The 27,278-nt window shown below is 42.4% G+C and overlaps 1 protein-coding gene across 12 annotated transcripts in view; it reads right to left on the bottom strand.

The window, feature by feature from the left end:
* Positions 1-27,278, bottom strand: part of MARK3 (microtubule affinity regulating kinase 3) — an 80,580-nt gene that overhangs the window by 23,279 nt on the left and 30,023 nt on the right. For 8 of the 12 annotated variants that reach the window (XR_013993285.1, XR_013993286.1, XM_081047417.1 and 5 more), the window contains exons 4-12: positions 17,628-17,676; positions 14,702-14,767; positions 10,504-10,574; positions 5,890-5,946; positions 1,961-2,197; positions 1,681-1,800; positions 1,335-1,434; positions 913-1,025; positions 205-358 (exon numbers count right to left, since the gene is read on the bottom strand). Coding sequence is in view for 10 of the 12 variants with exons in the window: in XM_081047417.1 (XP_080903543.1) it covers positions 205-358; positions 913-1,025; positions 1,335-1,434; positions 1,681-1,800; positions 1,961-2,197; positions 5,890-5,946; positions 10,504-10,574; positions 14,702-14,767; positions 17,628-17,676 (967 nt within the window). In the remaining 2 variants the exon portion in view is untranslated. The remainder of the gene's footprint in view (positions 1-204; positions 359-912; positions 1,026-1,334; positions 1,435-1,680; positions 1,801-1,960; positions 2,198-5,889; positions 5,947-10,503; positions 10,575-14,701; positions 14,768-17,627; positions 17,677-27,278) is intronic. The other 4 variants (XM_081047416.1, XM_081047420.1, XM_081047414.1 and 1 more) reach the window with 1 other exon arrangement.

Genomic DNA, 27,278 nt, shown 5'->3' with positions numbered 1-27,278 from the left:
CCCAAGGGCTGCATGGTCAGCTTTCCAGCCCACAAGGCCTTCCCTAGCAAAGGCCATGGGATATGCAGGAGACTGAGCCCTGAGAGCGTCAGGCCAGCACCTAAAGGGGGGCTGAGGTGCCGAGAAGGGAAAGCAGCCCGGGAGGCCCCAGCAAGGTGAGGAGAGGCCTCCTGCAGTGGGGGGCCACCAAGGGAACACACTTACCGTGGTCACTGTAACGCCGCTGCTTTTGGCTTGAAGAAACACTTCTCTGCACTTTGTGGTGCGGAGACTGGCCAGTGCTGTTGTTGAGGTCACTGCTTGGCCTAACCTTAGCAAGTGAAAGATTGCTGCTAGAACTGGAGTCACTAGCATCCAGCTACGAGAAAATGAGAGAAACAGAGCAAACCACAAAACGAACCCAAATGGTTTATTAGGAAACTAAACTTCTTTTAACACACAAACCTCTCACAAACAGCTCATTTAGAGAGAAGAATCATAGTGCACAAAAATGACAACCCGAAGCTCAGGCAAAGTGCTTTTCCAACTGCGGCACGTTGGGGGTGGGGGGGACGACGACACCTCACAAAGGAATAGGTATTTATGCTCTCCTTTCCAGGTGTTTTCAAATAACTTAAAGCGCTCAATTTACTTCACCTGATACTTTGTATCAGTTCTAAACTATTCGTGGCTATAGGTTAACTTACAAAGCCAAGTTTGTGACAATATCCATTAGTAAGGATGTTATCTTAAAGAGATTAAAATAGTAGCTAGCTCATCAGTCAGAAGAGCTAAATTTTTCATTTGCAGGTAAACGAAAAAATGATACGCCAAATGTTACACATTGTAAAAAAATAAAAATTAAGAGAAGAGCTTATATAAACTTGTAACTTACATAGAGGATATTTTGTTTTTTTCTCTGATCACTCTTACCTCTGAAGATTTTCTCCCCAACAACAAATATGTAGCTGTGATTTCATCATATTTCATTTTACTAAGAGATTCTTGGATTTCTTCTTGTGAATATCCCATTCCCACCATAATATCTAAAAGAAAGACAAAATATAGTTTATGTGTTTTGTTTGGATAAGAAATCACTGTTACATGTTATAGTATTTTCCTTTATTTGACCCAAAAGATCACACATTTTCTAACATAAATGGGCAGGTGGCTTATTTCTGAGTTACTGAGTGCTAGTATAGCAAACTGCACATATGCTCCTGAACATGACAAAACAGATCAGCTGATTCATGTAACTGACGCTTAACTTCCCATTATCTCCATCTTAGGCATACAGGAGTCAAACCAGAAATGCACTACATACACACACAGGCACGCAGGCACAGGTGAATTACCTATTCTCTTCTGGTCTGAGATGTCTAGTTCTGGTTCAACAAATGGCTTGAGCTCGTCCTCCTCATGGCCCGCGTTGATCCACCGGTCCTTCATGATTTGCTGCAAGGGAACTGTTCATTAGTAGCAGCAAGCAAAACACTCTGATCACCACACTTAGGAAAATTTACTTAACAGTTCATCGATTATAGCTCAAAGGGTAACTTAAAAAAATGTTTTTAATGTCTCAATTCCTGCTTTAAAAGCCCTAGGATAGTTTTCAATATGTTATATAAACCAAGCAAAGCTCTAAAAATACTTTAAAGACTCTCCAAAGTGGTTATTCATCTCCACGTAATACGCGATTACCTCTAGAGTGCCTCGTTTGATTGGATTTAGCACCAGGAAACGTTTGAGAAGGTTTTCACAGTCTGTGGACATGTAGAAAGGAATTCTGTATTTCCCTCTTAATACTCTCTCTCTTAGTTCCTTTGGGGAGGTAGAGAGGAAAGAAAACTAGTGAGCCAACTCTGAGGTTAACGAAGAACCCTCAAAGCCCCCATACTGATTTAACACGAGGAGACCAGCATTCGCTGTGCTGGGAAATCTTTTAACTTTCTAAAGAAGCTGGTGTAAGTGCTTCTTCTACCTTTAGGTTCTGGCCATCAAAGGGGAGCGACCCGCTGACAAGGGTGTAAAGAATGACACCGAGGCTCCACACGTCCACTTCAGGCCCATCGTATTTCTTGCCCTGGAAGAGCTCTGGGGCTGCGTATGGAGGACTGCCACAAAACGTGTCCAGTTTACCGCCAACAGTAAATTCATTGCTAAAACCAAAGTCAGCTATTTTAATGTTCATATCAGCATCTAACAATAGATTTTCAGCCTAGAGGGAAAACACCAAGACAAAAATGAAATTTAACCAAAATGTAATTAGAACTGTGATAGAATTAGGCATTTCATAAAAGCTTTTGTAATGATATAAAGTTAATACATCTTAATGAATAAAATGAGAAAATATTTCTTTCCAGAATAAAATGGAAATAAATCAGAATTTCTGATTTAACATTAAAGACATGAAGTATAGATTAATTCTAACACTAATATAAACAACAAATGCCCACAATAAAAAAACAAACAAAACAACTTTTAAATAGTTTTTCAATCAAGAATAAAAAAGGGCTTTTACCAAATGAATGCTTCTATAAGTGCACAGCCATTTCACAAAACTGCTAAATAGCTGTATAATAGCTATTATTGGGAAGGGGAGAATCCTAAACCTCAAACAAGATACAGATCACGGTCATTTTTATTTATTTCAACAAATATATACCACGTGGCCATTACATACCAGGTGTCATGTTAGTGTCTGGATATATAATGATGAACAAGACAAACACGGTCCCGCCCTTAAGAAGCTCATGGATTAGGAGAGGAGTGGCAGAAAAATGAGCAGCGACACTCTCTGACCTAAGTGTTGGGACAAAGGAGGGGTGGGGGCCATGGCCTGGCACTGAAAGGTGTGGGATGGTTCCAGAGAGGGGGTGAGATTGAAGCTGCTGCTTGAAGGTTTAGTTGACACTAGTGGGTATGCTGATGAGAAATATTTCAGGCAGAATAAACAGTCTGAAAACCCAGAAGGTGAGAGAGAATGTTTTGCTCAAGACACTGAAAGGCAGTGTGTAGAATAAAGATGCAGAGAGAGAGGGAGATGGCTGGGGATGTGGCCATGGCTGAATCACAAAGGGCTAGCAGAGTGACCCGCAGTCAGGAAGTTTCCATTGTCAAGCTAAGGGGCAATGGGAAGCCCCAGAAGAGCTGTTCAAGCGGGGACAGCAATTGTACTTGTGTTCTTCACAGGCCATTCTAGCTGCAATGGGGCAACCACATGGGAGGGAGGCCAAGCCAGAAGCAGGAAAGACCAGGCAAGAAGCTCATGTGGTAACCAAGTACGAATGCTGGTGGTCTGAACAATGGCGTGGTAATGTGGACAGAAAGAAGCAGCAACAGGACCTGGGGACTGAGTGGACCACAGAACAGAGAAAGGGGCACCTAAGGGACATCGATATTCAGGAGATGAGAACTCAATATTCAAGTTCAGGAAGGAAGAGCTTCAGGCGACGAGTCTGCGGACCGTGGGGGCCGACGGACGCCTAGGTGAAGGTGTCTTTCTGTCACTGCATACTGGGTCCTAAAAGAGAGCTCGAGCTGCAAGAATGGATTGGGGCTGACATGCAGGGGCTACTGTAGCTACTAGAAGGGAGCAAATGCAGCCAGCGTGGGGCAGAGAGATAAGCAGGTAGGTGACACGTATGTGCGGAGACAGGGCGTGAGTAACTAGTTAAGACAGGACCTAGACAGTGTTTGGAGAAATATGGCTGTGAGGGTGAAGAGAGAAAAAGGGTGTAATCTAGAAGGGGGTGGGGTGGAGAGGTTTTTCGGTAAAAGATGGTATAGACTCGAGCATCCTCTTGTAAACGCTGCTGGTGAGATCCAGCTGAGCGAGACAGTGAATGGGACACAGGAGACAGGAGGCCACAGAGGGGCAGCAGCCCCTGCAGGGAGACAGGACCTAGAGCGCCGAGGGGGAGCCCGCAGAGACGCCCGACTGTCCTGCAACAAGAGTCAAGTTCTGAGGGGTGAAGGCAGGTGAGGTGTAACTGAGTGAGGCCTGCTGGGAACCCAAGCGGGTTTCGGCCTGGTGCTTTTGTTTCCCTTGTGAAACAGGAAACCTCTTCCTATGCTGACAGGGCAGAGGTGGAGGACTATGGAGCAGGTCTCAAACATCAGTGCCGTGAAAAGGACAGAAGGCTGACGCAGTGAGAGTGGGGGAGGCTCCCATCTGTTTGCTGGTGGGATGATTTTTCTCCAGAGACCAACTGCGAGCTGCTCTGACTAAAATGTAAAATACTTTTCATAAACTTCATTTTTATTTTTCTACAGAGCAACAAAAATCAAAACAGCACGGTATTTGCAGAAAAACAGACACACAGACCAATGGAATAGAACTGAAAATGAAGAAATAAGCCCACATAAACATGGGCAGATAATTTTTGACAAAGGAGCCAAAAACATACAATGGAGAAAAGAAAGCCCCTTCAATAAATGATGCTGGAAAATTGGAAAGCCACATGCAAAAGAATGAAACTAGACTATTTGTCACCATGCACCAAAATCAACTCAAAATGGATCAAAGACCTAAATGTAAGACCTGAAACAATAAACTGCATAGAAGAAAACATAGGTACTAAACTCATGGACCTTGGGTCCAGAGAGGATTTTATAAATCTGACCTCAAAGGCAAGGGAAGTATAAGCTAAAATAAATGAATGGGACTCTATCAAACTAAAAAGCTTCTGCACAGCAAAAGAAACCATCGACAAAATAAAGAGACAACCAACTGAAGGGGAGAAGATTATTTGCACACAACGCCTCCGATAAGGGGCTAATAATATCCAAAATATGTAAGGGAACTCATACAACTCAATAACAAAAAGATAAACAATCCAATAAAAAAAATGGACAGAGGGCATGAATAGAAACTTCTCCCAAGAAGACATTAAAAACGGCCTACAGATATATGAAAAAATGCTCAGCTGCACTATCTATTAGGGAAATGCGAATCAAAACCTCAATGAGATATCCCCTCGTCCCAGGTAGAATGGCTATTATCAACAAGACAAATAGTAACAAGTGTTGGAGAGGCTGTGGAGGAAAAGGAACCCTCATACGCTGTTGGTGGGAATGCAGACTGGTGCAGCCGCTATGGAAGACAGTGTGGAGGTTCCTCAAAAAATTAAGAATAGAATTACCGTATGACCCAGCAATCCCTCTCCTGGGTATCTACCCAAAAAATCTGAGAATATTTATCCATAAAGATATATGTGCTCTGATGTTCACTGCAGCTTTATTTACGGTGGCCAAGACATGGAAACAACCAAAGTGTCCTTCGATAGATGATTGCATAAAAAAGATGTGGTATATATACACAATGGAATACTATTCTGTCATAGGAAAAGATGAAATACTGCCATCTGCAACAACGTGGGTGGATCTTGAGATTATTAAAGTAAGTGAAATAAGTCAGAAGAAGTCGAGAACCGTATGACTTCACTCATATGTAGGATATGAAATTGAAAGCAAAGAAAAAAGACAAACAAAGGAAGAAACAAAAACTCATAGACACAGACAACAGTTTAGTGGTTACCAGAGGGTAAGAGGGAAGGAGGGTGGTAGAGGAGGGTAAAGGGGGTCAAACAGTATATGGTGATGAAAGAGAACTGACTCTGGGTGGTGAACACATAATGCAATATACAGATGATGTATTACAGAATTGTACACCTGAAAGGCATGCAATTTTACTAACCATTGCCATCCCCAATACATTTAATTAAAAAAAAAAACCCTCATTTTTATTTTTAATTCTCTTTACTGTAACTTGATTAAAAGGATTTGACTATTATAGGATTTATTTTTTATTTAACAACACAGTCTAAACGAGGCCTCATTTGGGTTGTAACTGCTGGGAGAACTGAGCGCATACAAGAAAAGCACCCACTAGTGGGGACTGGCACCCACCTTGAGGTCTCTGTGAACAATCCGCTTCTGGTGGCAGTACTGGACGGCAGACACTATCTGAATAGGAGAGATGCAAGCAAAATGAACAGTCATCATGGGCGCAGATTCATCAATGAGATGAAAATACGTCATTAATGTTCACACATGCTAAGTGCTCAGACATTCCACGTCTGTGTGGAGCTCTAACTACAATTTTCTGAAGCTCTGAACTTTTCAATTGGGAAAAATTCAGGGGTGAGGGCAAGAAGCGATAGGTGAGTATGTTCTTCCTGTTCTCTCTAGTTTAACTGGAAAAGTCTCTTCTGGGGGCCTCCCCCTTGACATTCCAGTACTTTTGAGTGTGGTGCCACAGCCCAACAAGTCACCAGGATCTGGAGGGCCCAGCTGCCCCCAGGCCCAGGCGCTCTGGGGCGACCTCCATGCCCCTGTGACCAACTCAAGACCAACGGGCAGTTACAGACTCTCCATGGCCAGGTGTTAACCCAGGTTGGTTCCCTGTTAAGTTACTTTTCTCCCCAGTCAGCCTGCTCCCTACAACACTCTCCTCCTTTTAGCTGATGTAGGTTCAAGGACAGCAGAAGTTACTTCACTTCTGGGAGGATCAGTTTCCTCTTCCTTAAAATGGAAGAATAAATGCAGTTTGCAAACTACAAACTATGGGAACTATTTTGTGCTCTCTCAATAAGGGTGCCCGTTACTCTCGGCAAATGGTGTGCTTTTAGTCAACTTCTGATTGGTCCTGGGGTCAGCACTGTTAAATAACTGTTTTGCTGAAATTTCACACTTACTAGTAATTTTCTCATCAGTCTCCTTTTCTAAGTATACAAGTTTTATATGCTCATTATAGAAATTTTAGGAAATACAGAAAAGATTATACAACTATATGCATTACCACCAGAGGTAACATCACTGTCATTTTGGTGTATTTGCTTCTAGTCTTTTCTTTGGTGTTATGCACATGTATTTATATACATGGCTTTATATATACAAAACTGGCGTTACAATGAAAATACTGCTTGTTGCTCCAAATCATTACCAACCTTGAAATGTAAGTCACACGCACTCACCTGGACTAGATATAAAAACTCACAGGGCTGTTCTATAGGTTAATATTTTGGTTCAGAATAAGCAGCAAAGAGGAGCTAGGCTGGGATGATGTCAAAATCAGGGCTTCATACTTTATAATAAAGTGAATATTCAAAAGATCAGACCTACTAATAATCAACTAAAGGTACAAAAACTCCAATGCCAAAATAAGCATTTTAGGGCATCTGTTACGTTGGAAATGCTGTTTCTATTCTGTCGGCATGGAAAATGGGAAAGTGAAATTACTTTGTTTTTCTAAAACAAAGCAATAGGTTTACTGCCTAGGACATGGGTAACTTTTATCTTACTTCTGCCTCATCCAATTTTCTTTCTGTCCCCCACCCTCATATTGAGTTTTCTCTTGTAGATATTTTCAAATTCTGCTGTTCAATCAGATTTGACAATTTCCTATGCTTTCTCAAAGAAATCAAAGAATTTCTCGCTTTACCTCCATACAGCTCAAAGTTAATGCAATGCCACAATAACCTGAAAATACTCAACTTTAAATGATTGTTTTTTTGGCATTCTGCTTTTAAGCTAGAAGCAATTACTTCTAAAGAAGGCCGAGAACCTGGATGTTTTCCAGGTTAGAATCTGAATGCAAGCATTCATACATGAAAGGACAGAAGTTGTGACATCACCAAGCCACCAAGACAGAGGCCAGGAAAGAAGATGGAGGCAGGAATCTATTCTCTTTCTTTGAGAAGAACAAGAGCTCAAGCCAAAAAATGAAAACAGCATAAGCAGTAAGTAGGCTGAGAATGGTGAAGTGGGAAGAGGAAAAACCCTCTGCTGATGAACACGGAAAGAAGGGCCAACCTTTGACAGAAAATAGAGCGGTAGTGTACTCTGTGTGTGGCATACCTTTCACTTTGTCATAAAATGGAAGACTTTTTATTTAGTCAGAGTAATGACAACATAAACTTTTGGAAAGCATGACAACTAGAAACAGAAAGAGAAACACCGATATCGTGCTGATCCTTCCAGGTTTAAATGAGATGTCTTAAGGGATACTGTAGCTAGGAGAAAGAATTACATTAGCTGGAAGCACTGTAAATCAAGTCATGAATTGTAAAAGCATGTAAACTCCCTTTCCTGGGTCAATAAAGGTACTTCAAATAAAAGCTTCAGAATTTCTGCAGGAAATTTAAAATAAAAATCTGAGCAATTTCCTCAAAATTTAGGTTAGGAAATGTCCAAGTACCCCTGACAAGTTGGATCCCACCGAGGGGACAGGTGGAGATGGGAGAAGAGAAGGTTCCGGTGTAAGTGCTACCCAGCCTCCTGAGTCAGGGTTCAGCTCCAGTGGCTGCTGCCGGCCTGCACTGGCCTTCTCCTCCATCAATAAACCACATCTGCATTAATGTGCACATAGGGCAGATTCATCTGAGTAGGAGGGAATTTAAGTTTTGTCAGACAAAAAAAAATACTGGTTTATAGGCGGCTAACTAATAGAAATTAAGAGTAGTTATGAAAAGGGTCAAACAATAAAGAGAAATTTGAGGGGGGCAGCTGGCTAGAGCATAGTACTCTTAACCACAAGGTTGCCAGTTTGATCCCCATATGGGCCACTGTGAGCTGCGCCCTCCACAACTAGGTGGAAACACCTACTTGACTTGGAGCTGATGGGTCCTGGAAAAACACACTTAAATAAAATAAAAAGTTGAAAAATTTGAGTTTCCTTCCATAGATCACAGAATAAAGTGATAACAGAACTGCAAAGAACTTCAGAATTCCTCAAGTGTAACTTTCTCCTTTTTATAACTAGAAAAACTGAGGATCAGAGAAGTTAACTAATAGCCAAAAGTTACTTTCAACTTTGATATTTAATAGGTTTTATTTCAAAGTACCATTATTATGTTTAACGCTTTTAAATTATATTTAAGCAATGGCAAAAGTTAACAAAGTTATGAGTGAGTCCATAACTATAAACACTAGACTAAGCAAATCAAGGGAGGCAGATGTCAGGAGAAATCTTGAAAATTAGCCAAAACTGCCTTTCCAAATATTGTGAAACCTTTAAAGACTCCTGTCTATATGTCCACCTTGACAAGCTTATATGAGAATAAAACAAAAATTTAAAAGTTCTAAGATAAATGAGTCTATACTTCCATTTGAATAAAGAACTTACGGCCAGCCTGGTGGCTCAGGCGGTTGGAGTGCCATGCTGCTAACGCCAAGGTCACCGGTTCGATTCCCACATGGGCCAGTGAGCTGCGCTCTCTACAGCTAAGATTGTAAACAACAGCTCTCCCTGGAGCTGGGCTGCCGTGAGCAGACGGAGGTTGGCGTGAGTGGCTGGCAGCCAGTGGCCAGCATCCAGCCAGTTTGAGTGGTCGGTAGCCAGGGTGAACGGCAATACGTGGGCTACTGACAGCCACAGCCACTGTGAGCAGCCGAGCTGGCGAGAGCCGCTGTGAGCGGCTGACGACTGACTGCCTGAGCCAGGGGAGCCAAGGCCCATAACACCAGCCTGGGCCAGGGAGCTGTGTCCTACACAACTAGACTGAGAAACAACGGCTTGAACAGAGTGTAATAAAGCACCTGCACCTTCCCTTCATATAAGGCAGGGTGGGCAAATTATGGCCTGGAGGCTAAAGGCGGCCACCACTTGTTTGTGCAAATAAAGTTTTGTTAGAACACAATAATGTGAGTGTTATCTGTTTACATATTGTCTACAGCTGCTTCTACACTAACAAGAGGAGAGTTAAATAGTTGCAACAGAGACCACAAGGCCCATAAACCCGAAAATAATTACTGTCTGCCTTTTGCTGATTCCTAGTCTAAAGAATCGCACAACGTAATAATTAAAGAGTTTGAGATTTGGAGTCACAGGACCTGGGCCTGAATCAACGGCAGGTCTGAATCTTGCCAGACATCAACTTAGGGGTAAATTATTTAATCTGCCCATGCCTCCGTTTCCTTATCTTTAGCAAATGGACATCATAATACGCAACTCACTAGGCTGCTGTGAGATTTAATGCAGGGAAAGCACTTATTCTAATGTAATGATCAATCAATAAATAGTAGTTATTATCAATAAAGATAGGAGAGTGAAGTCACTTTTATGCTTAAAATTTGCTTATTAAAATGAGTGTTTCCTTAAACGGTAGGGTAAAGATAAAGCAAGAAGGTTAAGTCATTAATGAACAGATAAAGTTCTATTTCGTTTTGGCTTGTGCAGGACAAAACCAATACTGAATTTTGGGATGGTGACGCTCTTCTTGCTAAGAACTCAGGAATGGTTTTAATTAACACAATCATGTGTGTTCTGAAAGGTTCTAGTTTTTTAAGGCTCGACCGTCAAAAACTAAGAGTGAGACGAAAATTCTAATGATGAAGCAGTTGCCTCTAGCACAGTGCCGTAGGCATGAGAGGTACTTCATAAATTTTTGTTGAACCGAATGGCCAACCCCTGTTCCATCCAAGGGCCTCATAACAAGGTACAGAAGCAAACACTTGTTTGCTTCAGGGTTTAAGCGAGTTAACATTATTAAATCAATCAACTAAAGGCACGTTAATTCATACCTGTCTAAATTTAGCTCTTGCTTCTTTTTCCTTCATTCTTCCATGTGCAACCAAATAGTCAAACACTTCACCTATAATTGAGAGAAATAAAAGTAAGCAGAAGTCCTACTTCTAAGCATTAATTTTCCATAAATTGATGATGTTTCACTTTTAGCCATGCTCTCATTTTTATTTTTAAATATAGGTATAAACAGAAACATGTGGAATTTAAACTAAACTAACCTTAACTTTAACTACAGGCAAAGTTCATTCACAAAATCTTTAAGCTAGTGAAAAGCCTTGAAATTAGATTCTCTTATGTTTAAATTACACGTTTTATTTTAAAGATTATGTTTTTAATATGCTTCAATAAAAACTTAGCAGTGAAAACTGAAAGTTAAAATTGGTAAGTTATTTGTGTTAAAAGAGGATATCTATACTGTAGGATTAGGATAAGAAAGCATTTCCTGAATATAGTCATTCATTCAACAAACATTTATGGAGTGCCTACTAACTGCCAGGCGCTGGTCTAGACTCTGGAGACACAGAGCAGTGAACAAAGCCAAGTCCCTTTCCTCATGGAGTTTAGTCCAGAGAGGAGACAGAATAAACAAATGAACATACAGGATGGAGATGACAAGAAGGACGGTGGCGGCAAAGCGAGGAAGGAACAGGAAGTGCGTGCGCGCGCGTTTAGCTGATTGCTGTGAGCAGGGAAGGAGGCAGAGGGTGAGCAGAGATGAAGAGGAGGTAAGGTCATGAATGCAGCCCTGCAGGCTTCCGTAAGCACTGGGGCAGAGCTCTGCGTGAGAGGAGAAGCAGAGGACAACATGAAATGACTGGCCTCTTACAAGGACCACTCGGGCTGCTGCCCAGAGGAGAGGGTTAGGGCTGGGGGAAGGGCAGGGAGACTGGGAGCAGTAAACATTCACGACAAGAATAAGGGCACTGGGCTGAGAGTGGGGAGCGCAATAGTGGTGAGAAGTGGGGGATTCAGGACACAGTGTGAACCAAAGGGTAAAGCCAGCAGAATGCGCAGGCAGACAGCTAGGCGGGAGGTGGTTCCCACGGTATTAATTTCTCAGAAGAGACGTGACCTTCAGAGAACGTATCAGTAGTGCCAATTGCGTACCAATTTAGAATAAAGAAACACCTCTGAAATCAACAGAAAAGAGTACTAACTTAGCAATCAGGTAGAAAATGTGTTTGGAAAAGAATCATGTCTAATTCATACAAATAAAGAATACCTTCAGCTTAGTGACGGCATTCAACTTAAATATTCTGATACTTTAAAAAGCTGTTTCAGAGCACAACTTAAATACTTTTGAAGAAAAAGTCATTCTGAATTGTACATTAATATCTGACAACCTTTAGCCTTGACTGAATACATTTTTAAATAATGGATAGGCATAAATATTTCAAGTTATTGCTTGATTATATAATGATATTTTAAAACGCATTACATGTTGTTAATTTACACTACACAATTCATTTAACTATGATGAATTACGAAGTTAAATGTCAGCTCAGTAAAACGTCAGCATTTTCTAAGCAAATGACCTTTGTATTTGCAGAGTAGTATACAATGTCAAAACAAGTGTTTAAAAAGTAAAAACAACTAAAGCCGTGTGCATATCATAAGGAAAACAGTTCTGACTTAAAAAAAAAACCTAACGAATTAAAGACACTAGTTGTAGAGTAACACAGATAAAAAGTCCAGGTCTATCAATATAATTTTAAAATGTTTTTATAAATTCAAATACAATATAAACCTCTTAAGAGATTTTGGAACCATAAAGTCACATTCACTGTGTTATAAATCAGTTCAACCCAGATTTCTTTTTTTTTATTAAAAATGTATTAGTACTCAGATTAAGCAGCTAGACTGAACCTCTACAGGCTATTTGAGAAAAAATAGCAAACAGTGGCTCTCTCCACCCAGGGCAGGGACATTCATGTGGTTGATGGAAGGATAGTGGACAGAAAGCCCACTAGAAGCTCGATTCTAGTTTAGGTCCTGCCACTAGCAATGGAACTGTTGGCACAGAACACCTTTCAGGACTTGAGTTTCATCTGTAAAACTTACAGTGTTGTCCTGGATGATTTCTAAGATTCCTTCCTTTTCTCAAATTCTATGGTTCCACCAAAGTGAAAAATACCAGGCTAGGGAGGAGTGGTCAGTTAACAAAACTGCTGTTCAAAACGGCAGACCTATCAACAACAAACCGATGTCCAGGACTTTGATAGTCTTTGTTGAGCTGATTAAAACAAAGAGCCCAGGCCAAGAAACCACCGCCGATCAATGAGTGCTGTTATAATGCACCTCAAAGTGGGGGGGCTGTGTTACATGGCTACTGAGAAACTCAGAGACATGGAACTTAGCAGGTCACATCGCCCACGAGGGGGGCTGCTGGACTAACTCCACCTCTGTCTTCCCCAAAGCCCACCCTCTTTCTGCTAAAACTGGATGCTTCTCAGATGTTCTTGTTTTGCCCCTATGTAAGAGCAATCTCTATGAGCCTGGTACCTAAAAGAGATGGAAACAGAAAGCCATGACCAACTAACAAAAGCAGGAGAGGCTACATGGTGCCAGAAGACTGGGGCTCCAGGCCTGGCAGAATATCACAGTGAGACTTCCCAGCCTCTATTTTTTCAAGGGTAAAAGCCCACCAGCCCACCACTCACTGCCTGGCCACCGCACAGAGTCACTGTGAAGGTCAAAGGAGAGACCGGGTAAGAGAAAGCACTCGTGCCCTGCGGAGGCTACACAAATGAAAAAGTTATGAACGTTACTCTGTAAGATGAGCAGAAAGCATTACAACTCTATATAGATTTTTGGTTCTGCAATTAACTTCAGCTCTTCCTACTACTCCCTCTTCAATCGTGAAAATCTCAACTAAATTCTAAGCCACACACTTAAAACATGAACCACACAACTAATCATGAATTAGGAGCATGGCAAAGTGGTGACAGGTGTGCCTAGATAACCTCTTCTTGCTCACAACAGGCTTACCATCTTTTATTTCATGGTTAACTCAATGAGGTTGTGATTCTGCTTTTTGTCTTCAGGTTTTGCAACCTGGATCAAAGTGCCTGTGATAAAACTCTCCTCTTACCAAAACGATGTAAGCTATACTGCAGAGTTAAACACAGTGTATCCTTGGTAGTTTATAACTTCATAAATTCAGTTCAATCCATATTTGTGGAGAATCTGCTGTGGCCCAGGCACGTGTTAGAAGTAAGGAACACGCAAAGACAGGCAAGGAGAGCTTCTGACCTTCACCGACAATGAAACTCACACATGGTCCGAGTACCAGCGTCGCGCAGCCCAAACCCTAAACGAGGAGCTTTGTAACAGACAACGGCTATCTACATTCATTTCAGAAAAACATCTCCATTTAAAGAGCCTTGTAGGCAAATCATTACTGGTCTTTAACCATTAAGGACAATCTAACTATATGCACTATAATCACTATTTCTGGCCTTGGGAAAAGATGGACACCAGTGGCATTAAAATCTAACAGGGAAAAATAATCCAACATACAGTACACACTTATTTCAAACAGGCTAATACATTGATATATTTAAAAATCCAAATACTTGGAATAAGCAAAATGTGTACATACATAAATATTTATACAATAGAATCCAATTCAGGCCCAAAAAAGAAGGAAATCCTGTCACAAGCTACGACACAGATGGACCTTGAGGACACTTTGCTCAGTGAAGCAGGCAGTCACAAAAGGACCAATCCTGTGTGAGTCCACTCATCTAAGCACTAGAGTGGTTAAATTCAGAGAGACAGAAAACAGATTGGTGGGTGCCCGGGAACAGGGAGTCAAGGTTTAATGGGGACAGAGTTTCAATTTGGGAAAATGACAAAGTTCTGGAGGTGATGGCGGTGATGGCTGCACAACAACGTGAATGTGCTTAATGCCAAGAACCGTACACCTGAAATGGTTAAATGGCAAATATTATTTTATGGCTATTTTACCACAGTAAAATAAAAACCAAGTATTTGGATATTATCGATTAAAAACGCTAATAGTGCAATACTCAATAGCAACCCCCAGAAGTGTAACAGTCAGCTTTTCTGATTCTTCTCCTACTATATTATTACTCTGGATGTTAAAGAAGCCATAATAATTATCCATGTATGCAGTGTGGTTGTATGCTCTTCTAAAAGGGAAGAAAGAAAGAACATACATAAATTCCTTACCTCCACTTGCATACTCCATGATTAGGTAGAGTGTTTTGTCAGTTTCGATGACTTCAAATAACTTCACTGGGGGAGGGGAGAGGATACAGGAGAAAAAAGAAACAAATGTTTGTATGCATGTACATAGACACTGTAACTGTGAGAAGGAACCTTCCCCCCCACACACCCCCGGTTAAAGATTTTAATAGTTGGCCCTCTAAAAATCGCTTTTAGGAAATTTATCATATATTACAACTGTAGAACGATTTTATAAAAGCATGGAATTCCATAACAATAAAGATTATTTCTGGGTGCTCAAACGATGCACTCAGCAGCCCAGTGAAGTGTCGGTTCTCACTGGCTCTGTCACCGTCCTGTATTGTGTCTATGGTGGCTAGCTGCCGTCCCAGCAGCTCTTCTTTTGCACCTCAGGAAAAGTGTTCCTATCTCACATTCGACCTGCAGGATCTATGACTTGGATCACCTCTACTCCTGCAAGTACAAGTCCATTCACTTGTCATTCTGGCTTTAAGGATACATATAATTCCACTTGAGACTTTTGTTGCTTGGAAAACTTACCACAATTCTCTGAGAACAAGGTTCCTTTGTTACTATTCGGAAGCCAGAGATGGCAAGAAGTAGAAGGGATACTATAATTAATTAATTGAAAAGAACTTTTTTAAAGAATTATTTTTAATGGGTTAATGTGACTTTGCTATACCAGTCCCTGTTACACATAGAAATATTTCTATTACTGCTAATTCATAAAACCATAACAAATCAATCAGAAATATGTACTTTTTAAATGAAACAAATTTCTAAAGCTATCAAATCACTATTTTGCATATCTACCTTATTTTGGTAAAACTTTAAAATTTGCCGAAGGTGTGTAGATGGGAAATGCTAGTTTCTCATATTTTGGGCTATTTCCTGATGCTTTAACATAGACTACTAGACCAAATAAAGTCCCTAACATATATGCTTGTTGAGCTGATGAACAAAACTATCATATTTCTAAGATGATATGTCCAGTTTGTCAAGAAAAATCACTGAAAAGAAATTTAAGACATATATGCTGGTAAACCATGAATGTATAAATAAAGCCTAAATTCCAATGCAAATTTTGGCTCTCCTGGGAAAACTATTTTAATCTAATAGTAATTTAAATTTTTAGACATTTAAATCTATTATCAAAGATATGTCATTTAATAATAATTAGAGAGAACTCAATTAGGGTACAACTTAAGTAATTAAAAAACAAAATAAATGTGTTTAAGTCAGCTAGTTCTAGGCAGTAGTGATAAAGTGTTTTTCGGTGAAAAGTTGGAATCCGAAATCCAAAGTGGGCTAGCTAACCCCAAAGGGTTGAAATGAAATGTGAAGATGGTTTTCTTCCAACTCTTATATTAATATTAATATTCCCTATTATTTTTCTTTTCTCCAAGCAGATCATATTTTATTGATTAAGATGTATAGGGCCGGCCCGGTGGCTCAGGCGGTTGGAGCTCCATGCTCCTAACTCCGAGGGCTGCTGGTTCGATTCCCACATGGGCCAGTGGGCTCTCAACCACAAGATTGTGAGTTCAATTCCTCGAGTCCCGCAAGGGATGGTGGGCAGCGCCCCCTGCAACTAACGACTGAACATGGCACCTTTAGCTGAGCTGCCACTGAGCTCCCGGATGGCTCAGTTGGTTGGTTGGATGGCTCAGTTGGTTGGAGCGCGTCCTCTCAACCACAAGGTTGCCAGTTCGACTCCTGCAAGGGATGGTGGCAATGGCAACTGGACCGGAGGCTGAGCTGCGCCCTCCACAACTAAGACTAAAAGGACAACAACTTGACTTGGAAGAAAGTCCTGGAAGTACATACTGTTTACTGTTCCCCAATAAAGTCCTGTTCCCCTTCCAAAAAAAAAAAAGATGTATAATTTTTTTACATTTTAACTAATATCACTGGTAATGGGATGATGGCTTGGTGGCGTTGTTTTTTCTTAGTTCGTAAAATAATGCTTTTTAAACAATGGTGGCTTAGATTTGATGAAATAGGGTATAAGCTTTTTCTCTCCTGTGATACCATTTTATTCTTCTCTTTTTGTGCCAAAGAATTTCTGATAGGATATCCTTAACATCAGACGTCACCTCACCCCTCCCACTTCCTAGAAATGATTTTGATAGTAAACTGATACAACTGGCTGTTTTAAGGGCTATTTCACTCTTGAAATACTTTTAGCTTGTAAGAGATATCATTGTGTAAAAAAAGCAATTATACTATTTTTTAAAAGCTCTACTATGATACATGGGATCAAAACTATTCACTGTGCTATCTACACAAAAGGGTCAGGATTTGGTCCCTCACTTACAGGACCACGCCCTTTCCTCTCCTTTACACCCACTTCTTCACACCTAACCCAGGGCTGTGCACACGGAGGACACAGAACGAATTGGTGCTGTACAAGCAATTCATACTGAAATTCAAGTAGATAACAACTATCTTGTATCTTTTAAAATATGCTTCAGTGTACAAATACTTTCTTAGGAACACAGCTACTGCAAAAGGTGTTATAGCTTTGAAAATCGTAACTCTGACTTAACAGTAGAATTCCCTTCTCTCTATCTACGAATTAAATACAATTATGATATTTTCTAATATGTCAAAAAATTAGATTCTAACCTGATTATAGATGTTTCTACTTGTATTAAAGCTTTAAATTCAAATATTTAATACCTAAGTTTTTAACCTGTCTTTAGTAATTTCAAAAAGTTAATAAAAATGAGCAACAATTTGTGTGTATATATATTTATATATATAAAGTGTACCTTATTAAAAGTGTATCTGGACTGGGAGGAGGGAAGGAATCCCTTATCACTGCTGGAATATATGTTTAGCTTTATAACAACATACTTGCAAGAACGCATTTAGACACAAAAATATTTAAGAAAGCAGAAAGTACCTATGTTTGGGTGATTTAAAATCTTCATTATTCTTACTTCTCTGAAGAGCTAAAAAACAAACACAATCCCCCCAACACAGGTTAGTAAACATTATACGTCACTGTTGCAATATAATTTAAATTTTCTCTTAGATTACTGATTCACTGATAATGTTTAGCAGCCCACACCTAAGACTAGCATGAAAAGTCCAGGCTAACTGTGAAGTAGCTTTATAACCCAATACTAAGTGCTTCAGTTCTATCTTGTGAAAATGCAGATGTCCCAGAAGAGAATGATACCACAATGTCAATTACATTTTGCTATCTTGAACACAGGAGGTCAGACTTAGCAAGAATATTTTGGGAATAACACTCTGACTCAGTATCTACCCATGGGTTCTAATTCTGCAAATGAAAACGTGCCCAGTCCCAATGAACTACACATCCTGAGTATTAGACTGATAATTCCAAGTAATTCTAGGAAAAGATTTTGAACAAAACCACTACAGGAAACCCTCACTGGAGGCAGGCCATTGAGCATGAAGGCTGTGAGAAATTGTTACATGAACGGCCCTGACGAGTCCTGCCTCACATGTTTTGCACTGGCTGTGTGACTTGTTTTGGCCAAAGGGACATTATCAAATTTGAAGCCAAGCAGCAGCTGCATAAAATGCTGGCGCATCTGGCCTTACTCTCTCAGAATGATGTCGCATGCTCTTTGAGAACGAGAGACCATGTAGAGACCCACTGTTCAGACTGAGCGCAGCACCTGCCAGTTCGCCATCTGAATGCCACAACACAAAGGAGACCTGGAGAGACCGTAAGAAAAACTGCCCTGTCAAGACCAGCAGAGCTGATCACACAGAAGAAGGAGAAATATCACACTGTTGTTGTATGTGCTGTGAATTCAGAGCAGGGTCAGAGCATTATGGCCTGGGCTCATATAAGACCTCAGAAAGTAGCAGCATTTTAGAGGCCATCGTATCCAACCCTCACCAACAAGTGGAAACAAGAAAAAGAAGAAGATGATCCAAAGTCCTGCTATCGTCCCATGGGGAATTTGCCCACAACTAAGTCTCCCAACACACGGCACACTACCACCCCCAGGAGATGAGGGCTGCAAAGAGCTTGGAAGATGGGGAACAGCTGACAGTGGAAAGGAAGTTGGTGAGAAGCCCCGGGGCTCTCACTGTGCTTGTCCTTGCCCAGCATATCTAATCTACAACTCAATCAGCAGCTGACAACGGATGGCGCAGACAGACAGACAAAGACACATCTGACCCCAAGCTGAGCACAGAGCTTCCAAGTCTGGCTCAGGTGAACAGCCTTCCTGGCAGGGGTGTGGGCCATCTCTGAAGCAGGAGCACTCCTACGACCGAAGTGAGCACCTCCTATCTGTCGCTGGTGTGCTCACCCCTCATTTCACGTTCCGAGACAAGCGACAAGCGTGCAGGCTTGAGTTTTCTTAGCTCCCCCTGTCGAGCTAACACAAAGTCCCGTTTCCCACATGCCATAGTCGAATCCGTAGCTAGAATGTGTACCCCTCAGTCATTCCCACGGCTACATCCGAAGAGCCCCAAGCTGGGTCCCGTCCTGGAAACATGGCGTGTTTCCAAGTGCCATGTGCTTCTGATACTGGAACAGACGGAGCTCTCCCCTGCCTCAGTCTTTGCTCCTTTCCATCCTTCAAGGCTCAGGCAGATTCTCTGAACACCTTTTCTAAGTAGGTCTCCGTTGTTTTACAGCATAGCATCGTCTGTTCACTTCCTGCCAGAATGTCTTTCAAATGTGCTGAGACTTTCTGTGTGCCTGTTGCTGTCACCTCCTCATGCACAGGGAGCACGTCTGTCTCCTTTGGCTACTGCATGCTTGAGACCGAGCATGGCACGCACACGTTTGCTAACTGCCTGCAGGACAGCACTACCCACCCTGTGGCTGGGCGCCTAGGTGCTCTCAGCACTCTAAGGGCCACGCTGCTTTGCAACCCCGAGGAGTAGAATGCTCGTCAGAGTTGTCACAGTGCTGCTGGCAGGAGAGCAGGGCAAATGAAGGCAATCATTCTTCAAATTCCTGCTACAGCACTGAAACCACGTCATCAGAACCAAAGAGCAGGAAGTAGAAGGGACATTAGGGACAGAATGCTCATGCCTATCTGGGGCAGAGGGCAGCACGGCCGCCACTGGCTGTATGGAGGACTGAAGAAAAGGACGTGTACAGCTGACAACGGGCTGTGTGCTCCGTATTTGTGAGCAAAGACACGGAGGCATGACCAATGAAACCTGTTTAAGGAGGACCAAGTGACCCAAGGGGCACAGCAGCGTGTTTCCAAGTGCCATGTGCTTCTGAATCATGAGGGTGCTGGTGTAGCTGCGGGTTCCAGGTCCTGCCTGGCACCGGATCTGAAATGGACCTTGAGAAACTTTACAACAAGCACCCCAGGTGTGATGGTCCTTAATTACATCCACGAATTCCTTGACAATCCTCCCCTCAAAAAGCAGAACCTAATACCCCCCCGTTTGAGTGTGGGGCGCTTAGTGATTTGCTTATAAGAATGGAGTAAGGTAGAAGTGATGGGGGGGGACCTTAAGAGACCGACTGGCTTGATAAAAGGCACTGTGGCTCCCTCCTTGCTCTCAGATCACTTGTGTCATGAGGACATTAAGCATCTCGATTGACAGGCCCAGATGGCAAGGAACTAAATAAGGCCTCATGTCCACAGCTGGTGAGGAACTGCAGTCTTCTGCCAGCAGCCAGGTGACAGGGCCCTTTTGGAAGAGGATGTGCCACCCCTAACCAAATCTTCGGATGTTTGCAGCTATGGCTCTTATCTCAAACCTCTTGAGAGCACCTGAGCCACCCTGCTAAGTCACTCCCAAAGGCACAACTCAAGGAACTGTGACATAAGATAAGGTTTTGTTTAAGTTGCCAAGTTTTGGAGTTATTTGTTAGAGAGCAGTAGATAACTATACGCTTCAGACAACACAGAAAAGTCTGAGAAGTCATGAGTCACAGCAGAGGTCACACCAAGGGACGCGCTGTGAAAACAGGAACGATGGAGAGATGAGCAACACAAGCTTAATTCCAGAGGCAGAAAGGGCAGCAAAAGATCCTCTAGTACAGCAGTGTCTAGATATTGCGAAAAGAAGTTTACATGTGTACCTCTCAGAGTTACATATCAGGTAGAAATGAGTTCACAGGCGCTATACCAATTAAGGGGGTTGGGGGGAAGCCAGAAACTAACAGTTATCAAGTGCCTACTGTGTGTGGGGCACAGCTAGACACTTCACATCTGGGATCACATCTAACTGGATTTTCCCACCTGTCAGGTGACTGACAATTCATCTCCAACGAATGGGGAAAGAGGACTGAGAAATTCAAGGAACTTGACCAAGGACTCCCAGCTGGGATGTGCCAGAGCCAGGAAGACCCTGGACGCTAATCGGAGCCGTCTGACTCCGAAGTCCAAATGCATCCCAGGATTCCATGCAGCCGCTATCAAAATTTACAAATAAATTGACAAGTTACCCACTGCTGATACGGAACACTAGAGAGCAACAGGTGGGCTGGCACAGAACTTTTATAAAAGTTGACAACTCGGGCCAGCCCAGTGACTCAGGCTGTTGGAGCGCCGTGCTCCTAACGCCGAAGGCTGCAGGTTCGATTCCCACATGGGCCAGTGAGCTGCGCCCTCTACAGCTAAGATTGTGAACAACAGCTCTCCCTGGAGCTGGGCTGCTGTGAGCAGCTGGAGGTTGGTGTGAGCTGCCATGTGCCGCTGTGAGTGGCCGGTAGCCAGCGTGAGCTGCTGTGGGCTGCTGTGGGCTACCATGTGCTGCCATGAGCGGCCGGCAGCTGGCAAGAGCTTCCAAGAGCTGCTGTGAGCAGACAACCGACAACTGGCAACCGACTGCCTGAGTTGAGGGAAGCGCAAGGCTCATAACAGCAGCCTGGGCCAGGGAACTGTGTCCTACACAATTAGACTGAGAAACAACGGCTTGAATGGGGGTGAGGGGGGAAGAAAGGGGAGAAAAAAAGTCCCTACTAGGATTATACAACATATTTTTTTAATGTTATCATAAAAGGATATTTAAACCATAGAAATTCACCTATTTCTACTATCTTTTTTTTTTTTTTTTTAAAGAGTTTTTTTATTGGGGAAGGGGAGCAGGACTTTATTTGGGAACAGTGTATACTTCTAGGACATCTTCCAAGTCAAGTTCAATCAGTTGTGGAGGACGCAGCTCAGCTCCAAGTCCAGTCGCCGTTCAGGGGGCACAGCCCACCATCCCTTGCAGGAGTGGAGGTATCGAACTTGCAACCTTGTGGTTGAGAGCCCACTGGCCCATATGGGAATCGAACCGGCAGCCTTCAGAGTTAGGAGCTTAGAGCTCCAACCACCTGAGCCACCGGGCCGGCCCTATTTCTACTATCTTAATTCAACTTATTTTTCTACATTCCCTTTCAATTTTCCATAGATGCTAGTTATAACACAAACGTATAACGTGAAAATTCTCTCCTCACTGAGCAATCATCACATCTTTCTGTCCTCCAGGAACTGCAACACGGGAGGAGAACAAGTATCTTTGAAGGGAAAGATTCGGAATCCTGGTCATCAGAATACCAAGGACACCAAACCTACTGCACCATACCGAAATGTCCTAAATATCCCAACAGCCAGGACATGGGGGGCCCAGGAATGAGCTTTGGCAAACGACAATTGTACTAAGCAATATAAAAATAAAATGAGCACATAAAAGCAAGCATGGGGGCACGGCCATTACAGACATGATGAAAGTGTTCAGACTCCCTCCTCCAGATAGACAGGTATGAGACAAAGCAGCAGCCCAAGACGTTGAGAGCCTGGGCTTTTCATGGCAGCTGAGTGACAGGATGAATGAAAACTTACGTAACAGAAATAATAGAAGGGAATATAATGACCGCCCTTTTCTTTAACAGAAAATAGCTGTATTGTAAATCCAAAATTAATGAATAAAAATCAGCAGCCTTGAGTGAAGAGAAGGGGACACAGAGCTATTCAGGAGGAGTGGGAGGGAGGCCGCATTGAAGCTGACAACCATGTTTGTGGATACGGTGTCACTCTGAGACAGAGAAGACACGACAAGCTGAGAGGTAGGGCAGGTGGGGTCTGGTTTGGGACATCCTACCGGAGACAGTTAAGTGAAGACAGTGAAAACATAGCTTGTGTTTGGTATTTGGGTCTAAAGCTCAGGGCAGAAATCTGGACTAGAGATACATAAATTCTGGGCTAGAGATTATCAGCAGATATGGCATCCTTGGAAGGGAATGGCACCGCTTAGCTGCGGAGAAGAAACAGACAGAACCAACAAGGAACAAACATTTCAGAGAGAAGAGTCCACCCTGCAGACTCAGAATAGGCAGACACTGGCAGCTAATGCCGACCACAGAGACACGTGGGGCCAGAGACCTGTTTATAAAGTTCCCCAATCCCGAGCATCTCTGCATGCTTCATGAGGAAAGATGGAGGTAGGGATGATATGGCTGCTTCCCCTCAGCGCTGTCCCTTTGTGTTACTCACCACACTGATCACAGCACCACTGCTGAACCAAAGAACAAAGCAAAAACCCCCTCAGACCAAACCGAGGCTGGCAAAAGCCCAGAGCTCGTGGAGCAGGAGTTGTCGAGAAACTGCACTGGCGTAAAACAGGAAAAACACACATCTTTGCATCTCTGTACAGAAACATCTCTGGAAGGACCAGTAGAAACCGATGCCACTGGTTGTCCCAGGGGCAGGGACCTAGGGGCTGGAAGTCAAGGAGTAGATGAAGACTTTCTCTTCTGTACTTTTTTCTGACCTTTGAACTTTGAATTACATAACTATATTACCTATCTCCTCTTCCCCAATTAATCTGAATTTTAAGAAAAAAGGTTGACAATTGTGGGGACAGAGTCCCAGAGAGCAGTTTCCAGGCTCTCGGCCTCACGTGGAAAGGTGCTGGCTCGGGTAGTAAATGGCCATCAACTGTGATCAGATGGCCAGCAGCTGTGGCCGTCAGCTGTAACCCGCAAGCCATTGGCCACTAATGTAAATGTGGCTGTGGCTACACTAGCAGAAGATGGGGGCTAGCAAGAGCGGATTGCAGAGAAGCGGATGCCGCCAGCAAGAATATATTGGTTTGACTCCCCTGTCTATAACTCCGTGGGTGTTCCTTTTTGGCCTCACCATGTCCTGCGTTCTTATGTGGGGAGCGGGACCAGAGACCCCGCCGGCCACCCCGCACGACAAATGGTGCAGCGAGCAGGGTACCCTGCACGACAACAATGAACAAAGGGGGGAAAAAATTTATGTTTTTATTTTTTTGTCTAAAAGGGGAGTTCCTGAAAAAGAACAGGGAGCTGAAACCCGCTGTATTTTGATCACTCTTAACAAGAAGCCAGTTTACTCCTCCTTTGCATCATGTGAGTCAAGGCTCCTGGTGAGTGGAAGGCAAGCAAATACGAGTAGTGAGGCAAATTTAAGGCATATTAGAGAGATTCTAATGACTCTCCAGAACCACCTTAACATTAAAGAACGGAACAGGCAAGTTAACAGATGATAGGGAAGTAAGGTCATTAACAGCATGATTCCAGACCATTTGCTGAACACTAGCCAGAGCCAGTGACTTGTCCTACCCAGGGAGCTATGTGCAGACGCGTGGGGAGAAGGGTGTGTGTGAGTGCACTGCAGGTATCACCCAGAATTCTCCTGGCCTTGTGTAGGGGACTGCTAGCTTTCTGCTATTGTAACACGCAGTGCTCAGCCCTGCTCTGGCAGGAAGATGCTCAGAAATCAAATGGGAAGCCGAAGAGCATACATGCTTTTAAAACTTAGTGTGTATACTCTCTAAAAATACAATAATTTACACTATTGTCAAAATTATGAGATTTCCTGTTTCTCTACACTCTTGCCAACAATATTTATTATCAGTTTTTTGCAGATCTGATTGGCAAAAATTGGGATCTTTTAGGATGTTGAACATTTTTACTCAAATACTGAGAATCTGTCACGCCTAGGTGTATCTTCTAATATTTTTTACTAGGTTACATATTCCTGTTTCTTACTGATTTATAAGACCTTTTTATATACAGTTGATCCTTAAATGCGGGGGGTTAGGAGCAACGATCCCCCATGCAGTTGAAAATCCACATATAACTTTTGATTGCCCCAAAACTTGTCCCTCGGTACCCACAGGAGACTGGTTCCAGGACCCCTCCCTCCCGCCCATGGATATCAACATCCTCAGATGCTCAAGTCCCCTATAGAAAATGGCGTAGATCAATGCATACCATCAGCCCTCCACAGCTGCGGACTCCCAACTGCAGCTCAAAAACAGTATAGGTATGTATCAGAAAACCACGTGTACGTGGACCCATGCAGTTCAAACCCGTGTTGTTCAAGGATCAACAGTATGAGGGAACAGAAGCCCCCGGTCTGCCACAGCAGACAGTGCTGGGTACTCGGCCAAACACCCTGTCCCGTTTGTCTTAGCTCACCATGCAGGAGCAATCCTTTCAATTGCTGTTACAAGTTCAGCTATTGTTTACGCACATATTTCTAAAAGCCAAGTACTGATGCCTGATTTTCCACTTCACACACTGTCTTGCGGTTTCCTACCTGGATTTAACTTTCCTAAACCCTTCCAAACACACACTTATGCATACCCTTTCCATCCTCTTCATGAAGTGCTATCACATTTGGGCTAAATATTGTTTTGAACTTTTATTTATAAAAGTAGTACACATATCCAGTTTTATGAGTCAAGCCATGTCACATGAACGCTCTCCCCACCCTCAGCCCTTGTGCATAATGGCAAGCACGTGCAGCTCCTCTCTGGCTGCTGCTACATGGCACGCTGGCTCGCGGGGCCAGGCAGTGATGTTTAGCCCCTCCCCCCGTACTAACCACCAACTTGCTCACTTACCCATATCCCTTGCCTCCTTCCTCCTAATCAGTTATCATAGTATTTAGCTAAATCACTCAGTTCACATCATATAAATATTACTTACAGCCATGCTAGAAATGTGTTTTCATTTGTTTTACTTATTTTCAATGTTTTTTACTTTCTGGGAGCTAATAACTGCCTCAGTTATTTCGGTCACTGAAGTTTTTATGTATTTCTCATTTTACTAAGTAACCCTTAAAATCTGTTAACAGAAGTGTAAATCTCTCAAATACTTTCAAATAGTCAAGTAATCTTGCTTTCCCTCTGCAGATATCCACATTCTGGAAGCCTCTGTCCTGTTCTCAAGGCCCATTGTGTTGGATTTTCTGTTCTGACTCCTATGCTTTTCTCTTTCTCGGTATTCTCTCCTGCTGTGGTGAAATATAGCCCACCAATAGCTCCTGAGCAAGGGTAGGTAAATGGTTAATTTTAAGACCTTGTAAAACTCAGGATGTTTCGATTCTGTCTTCACATTTGACAGTTTGACTGGGTAAAGAATCCCAGGTTAGAATCATTTTCTCTCAGAAAAAAATCACAGCCCCCCGCCCCACCAGCTTTAATGAGACATAACTGGCATATAACAAACATTGTGCAAGTCTAAGGTGTACAATGTGATAATTTGATTCACATGTATATTGTGAAATCTTTACCACATTAAGGTTAGTTAACATCCTTCACCTTACATTATTACCATTTTGTTGTAGTGGTGGTGGTGAGACGATTTAAAATCTACTTTCACAGCAACTTTCAAGTATACAATACAGTATCGCTAACTGTCGTCACCACGCTGCCTACTAGATTCCCAGAACTTATCCATCTTATGGCTGTTTGCACCCTCTGACCATCATCTGCCCATTTTCCCTACACTTCTACCCCTGGCAACCAACTCTGCTTCTATGAGTTCGGTTTTTTAAGATTCCATGTATATGTGAGATCATACAGCATTTGTGTTTCTCTGACTTATTTAACTTAGAATAAGTCCCTCAAGGTCCATCCATGTTATGACAAAGAGCAGGATTTCCTTCTTTTTTTTATGGCTAAACAATATTCGTGTGTGCGTGTGCGTGTGTGTGTGCGCGTGTAATTTTTGATTTCTGCAAATGGGTCCATGCTATGCTCTAAGTTTTAACCCATTTAACATATTTGGTTCTTCAGTGACTTTTTAAAAATAGCATAATGAATCACTGCTACAATTAAAAATAAATTATAATATTCTCAATTCATAATGTACTCTAAATATCAAGCTTATTTCCTGCCAAAGCAAAAATAAGCCTGGCAATCAATTTAAAAGCTCCCCATTAAGCAGTAACACTGAAGCTGGGTTTTCTTGCATTTCTATTACCAATTTTGAAATCTAACAATAAAAAAATACCTACATTTTTAGTCTCAACACTTTAAGTATAATCAAGAAGAATGTGTCTTAGGTCGCATTTACCGCACCCCGTTTCGATTAGTTTACCAGATCCATTACACTGACCTGAACGCAGCTGCTGGACTATAAATAACAGTCAGGACTCTGATAACTACGTCCTTCCATTGTGGCCTGAATTGTTAGCCTTCTACGAGTCCACATGAAAAAAGTATTTAGAAAGGAAAAGATGAACAGAGTTGTTCAATGAAAAAGATTCCGCAAAGTGACTTGTGCTTCACCTGATGGGCAAGGGGGAGGAAAGAAGAAATTGGGTATCCAGGCATTCATTCCGAGAGAGAG

This window comes from Rhinolophus hipposideros (genome assembly GCF_964194185.1).
Source record: "Rhinolophus hipposideros genome assembly, chromosome: 5".
Taxonomy (NCBI): Eukaryota; Metazoa; Chordata; class Mammalia; order Chiroptera; family Rhinolophidae; genus Rhinolophus; species Rhinolophus hipposideros.
This window is presented reverse-complemented; position numbering and strand designations above follow the sequence as displayed.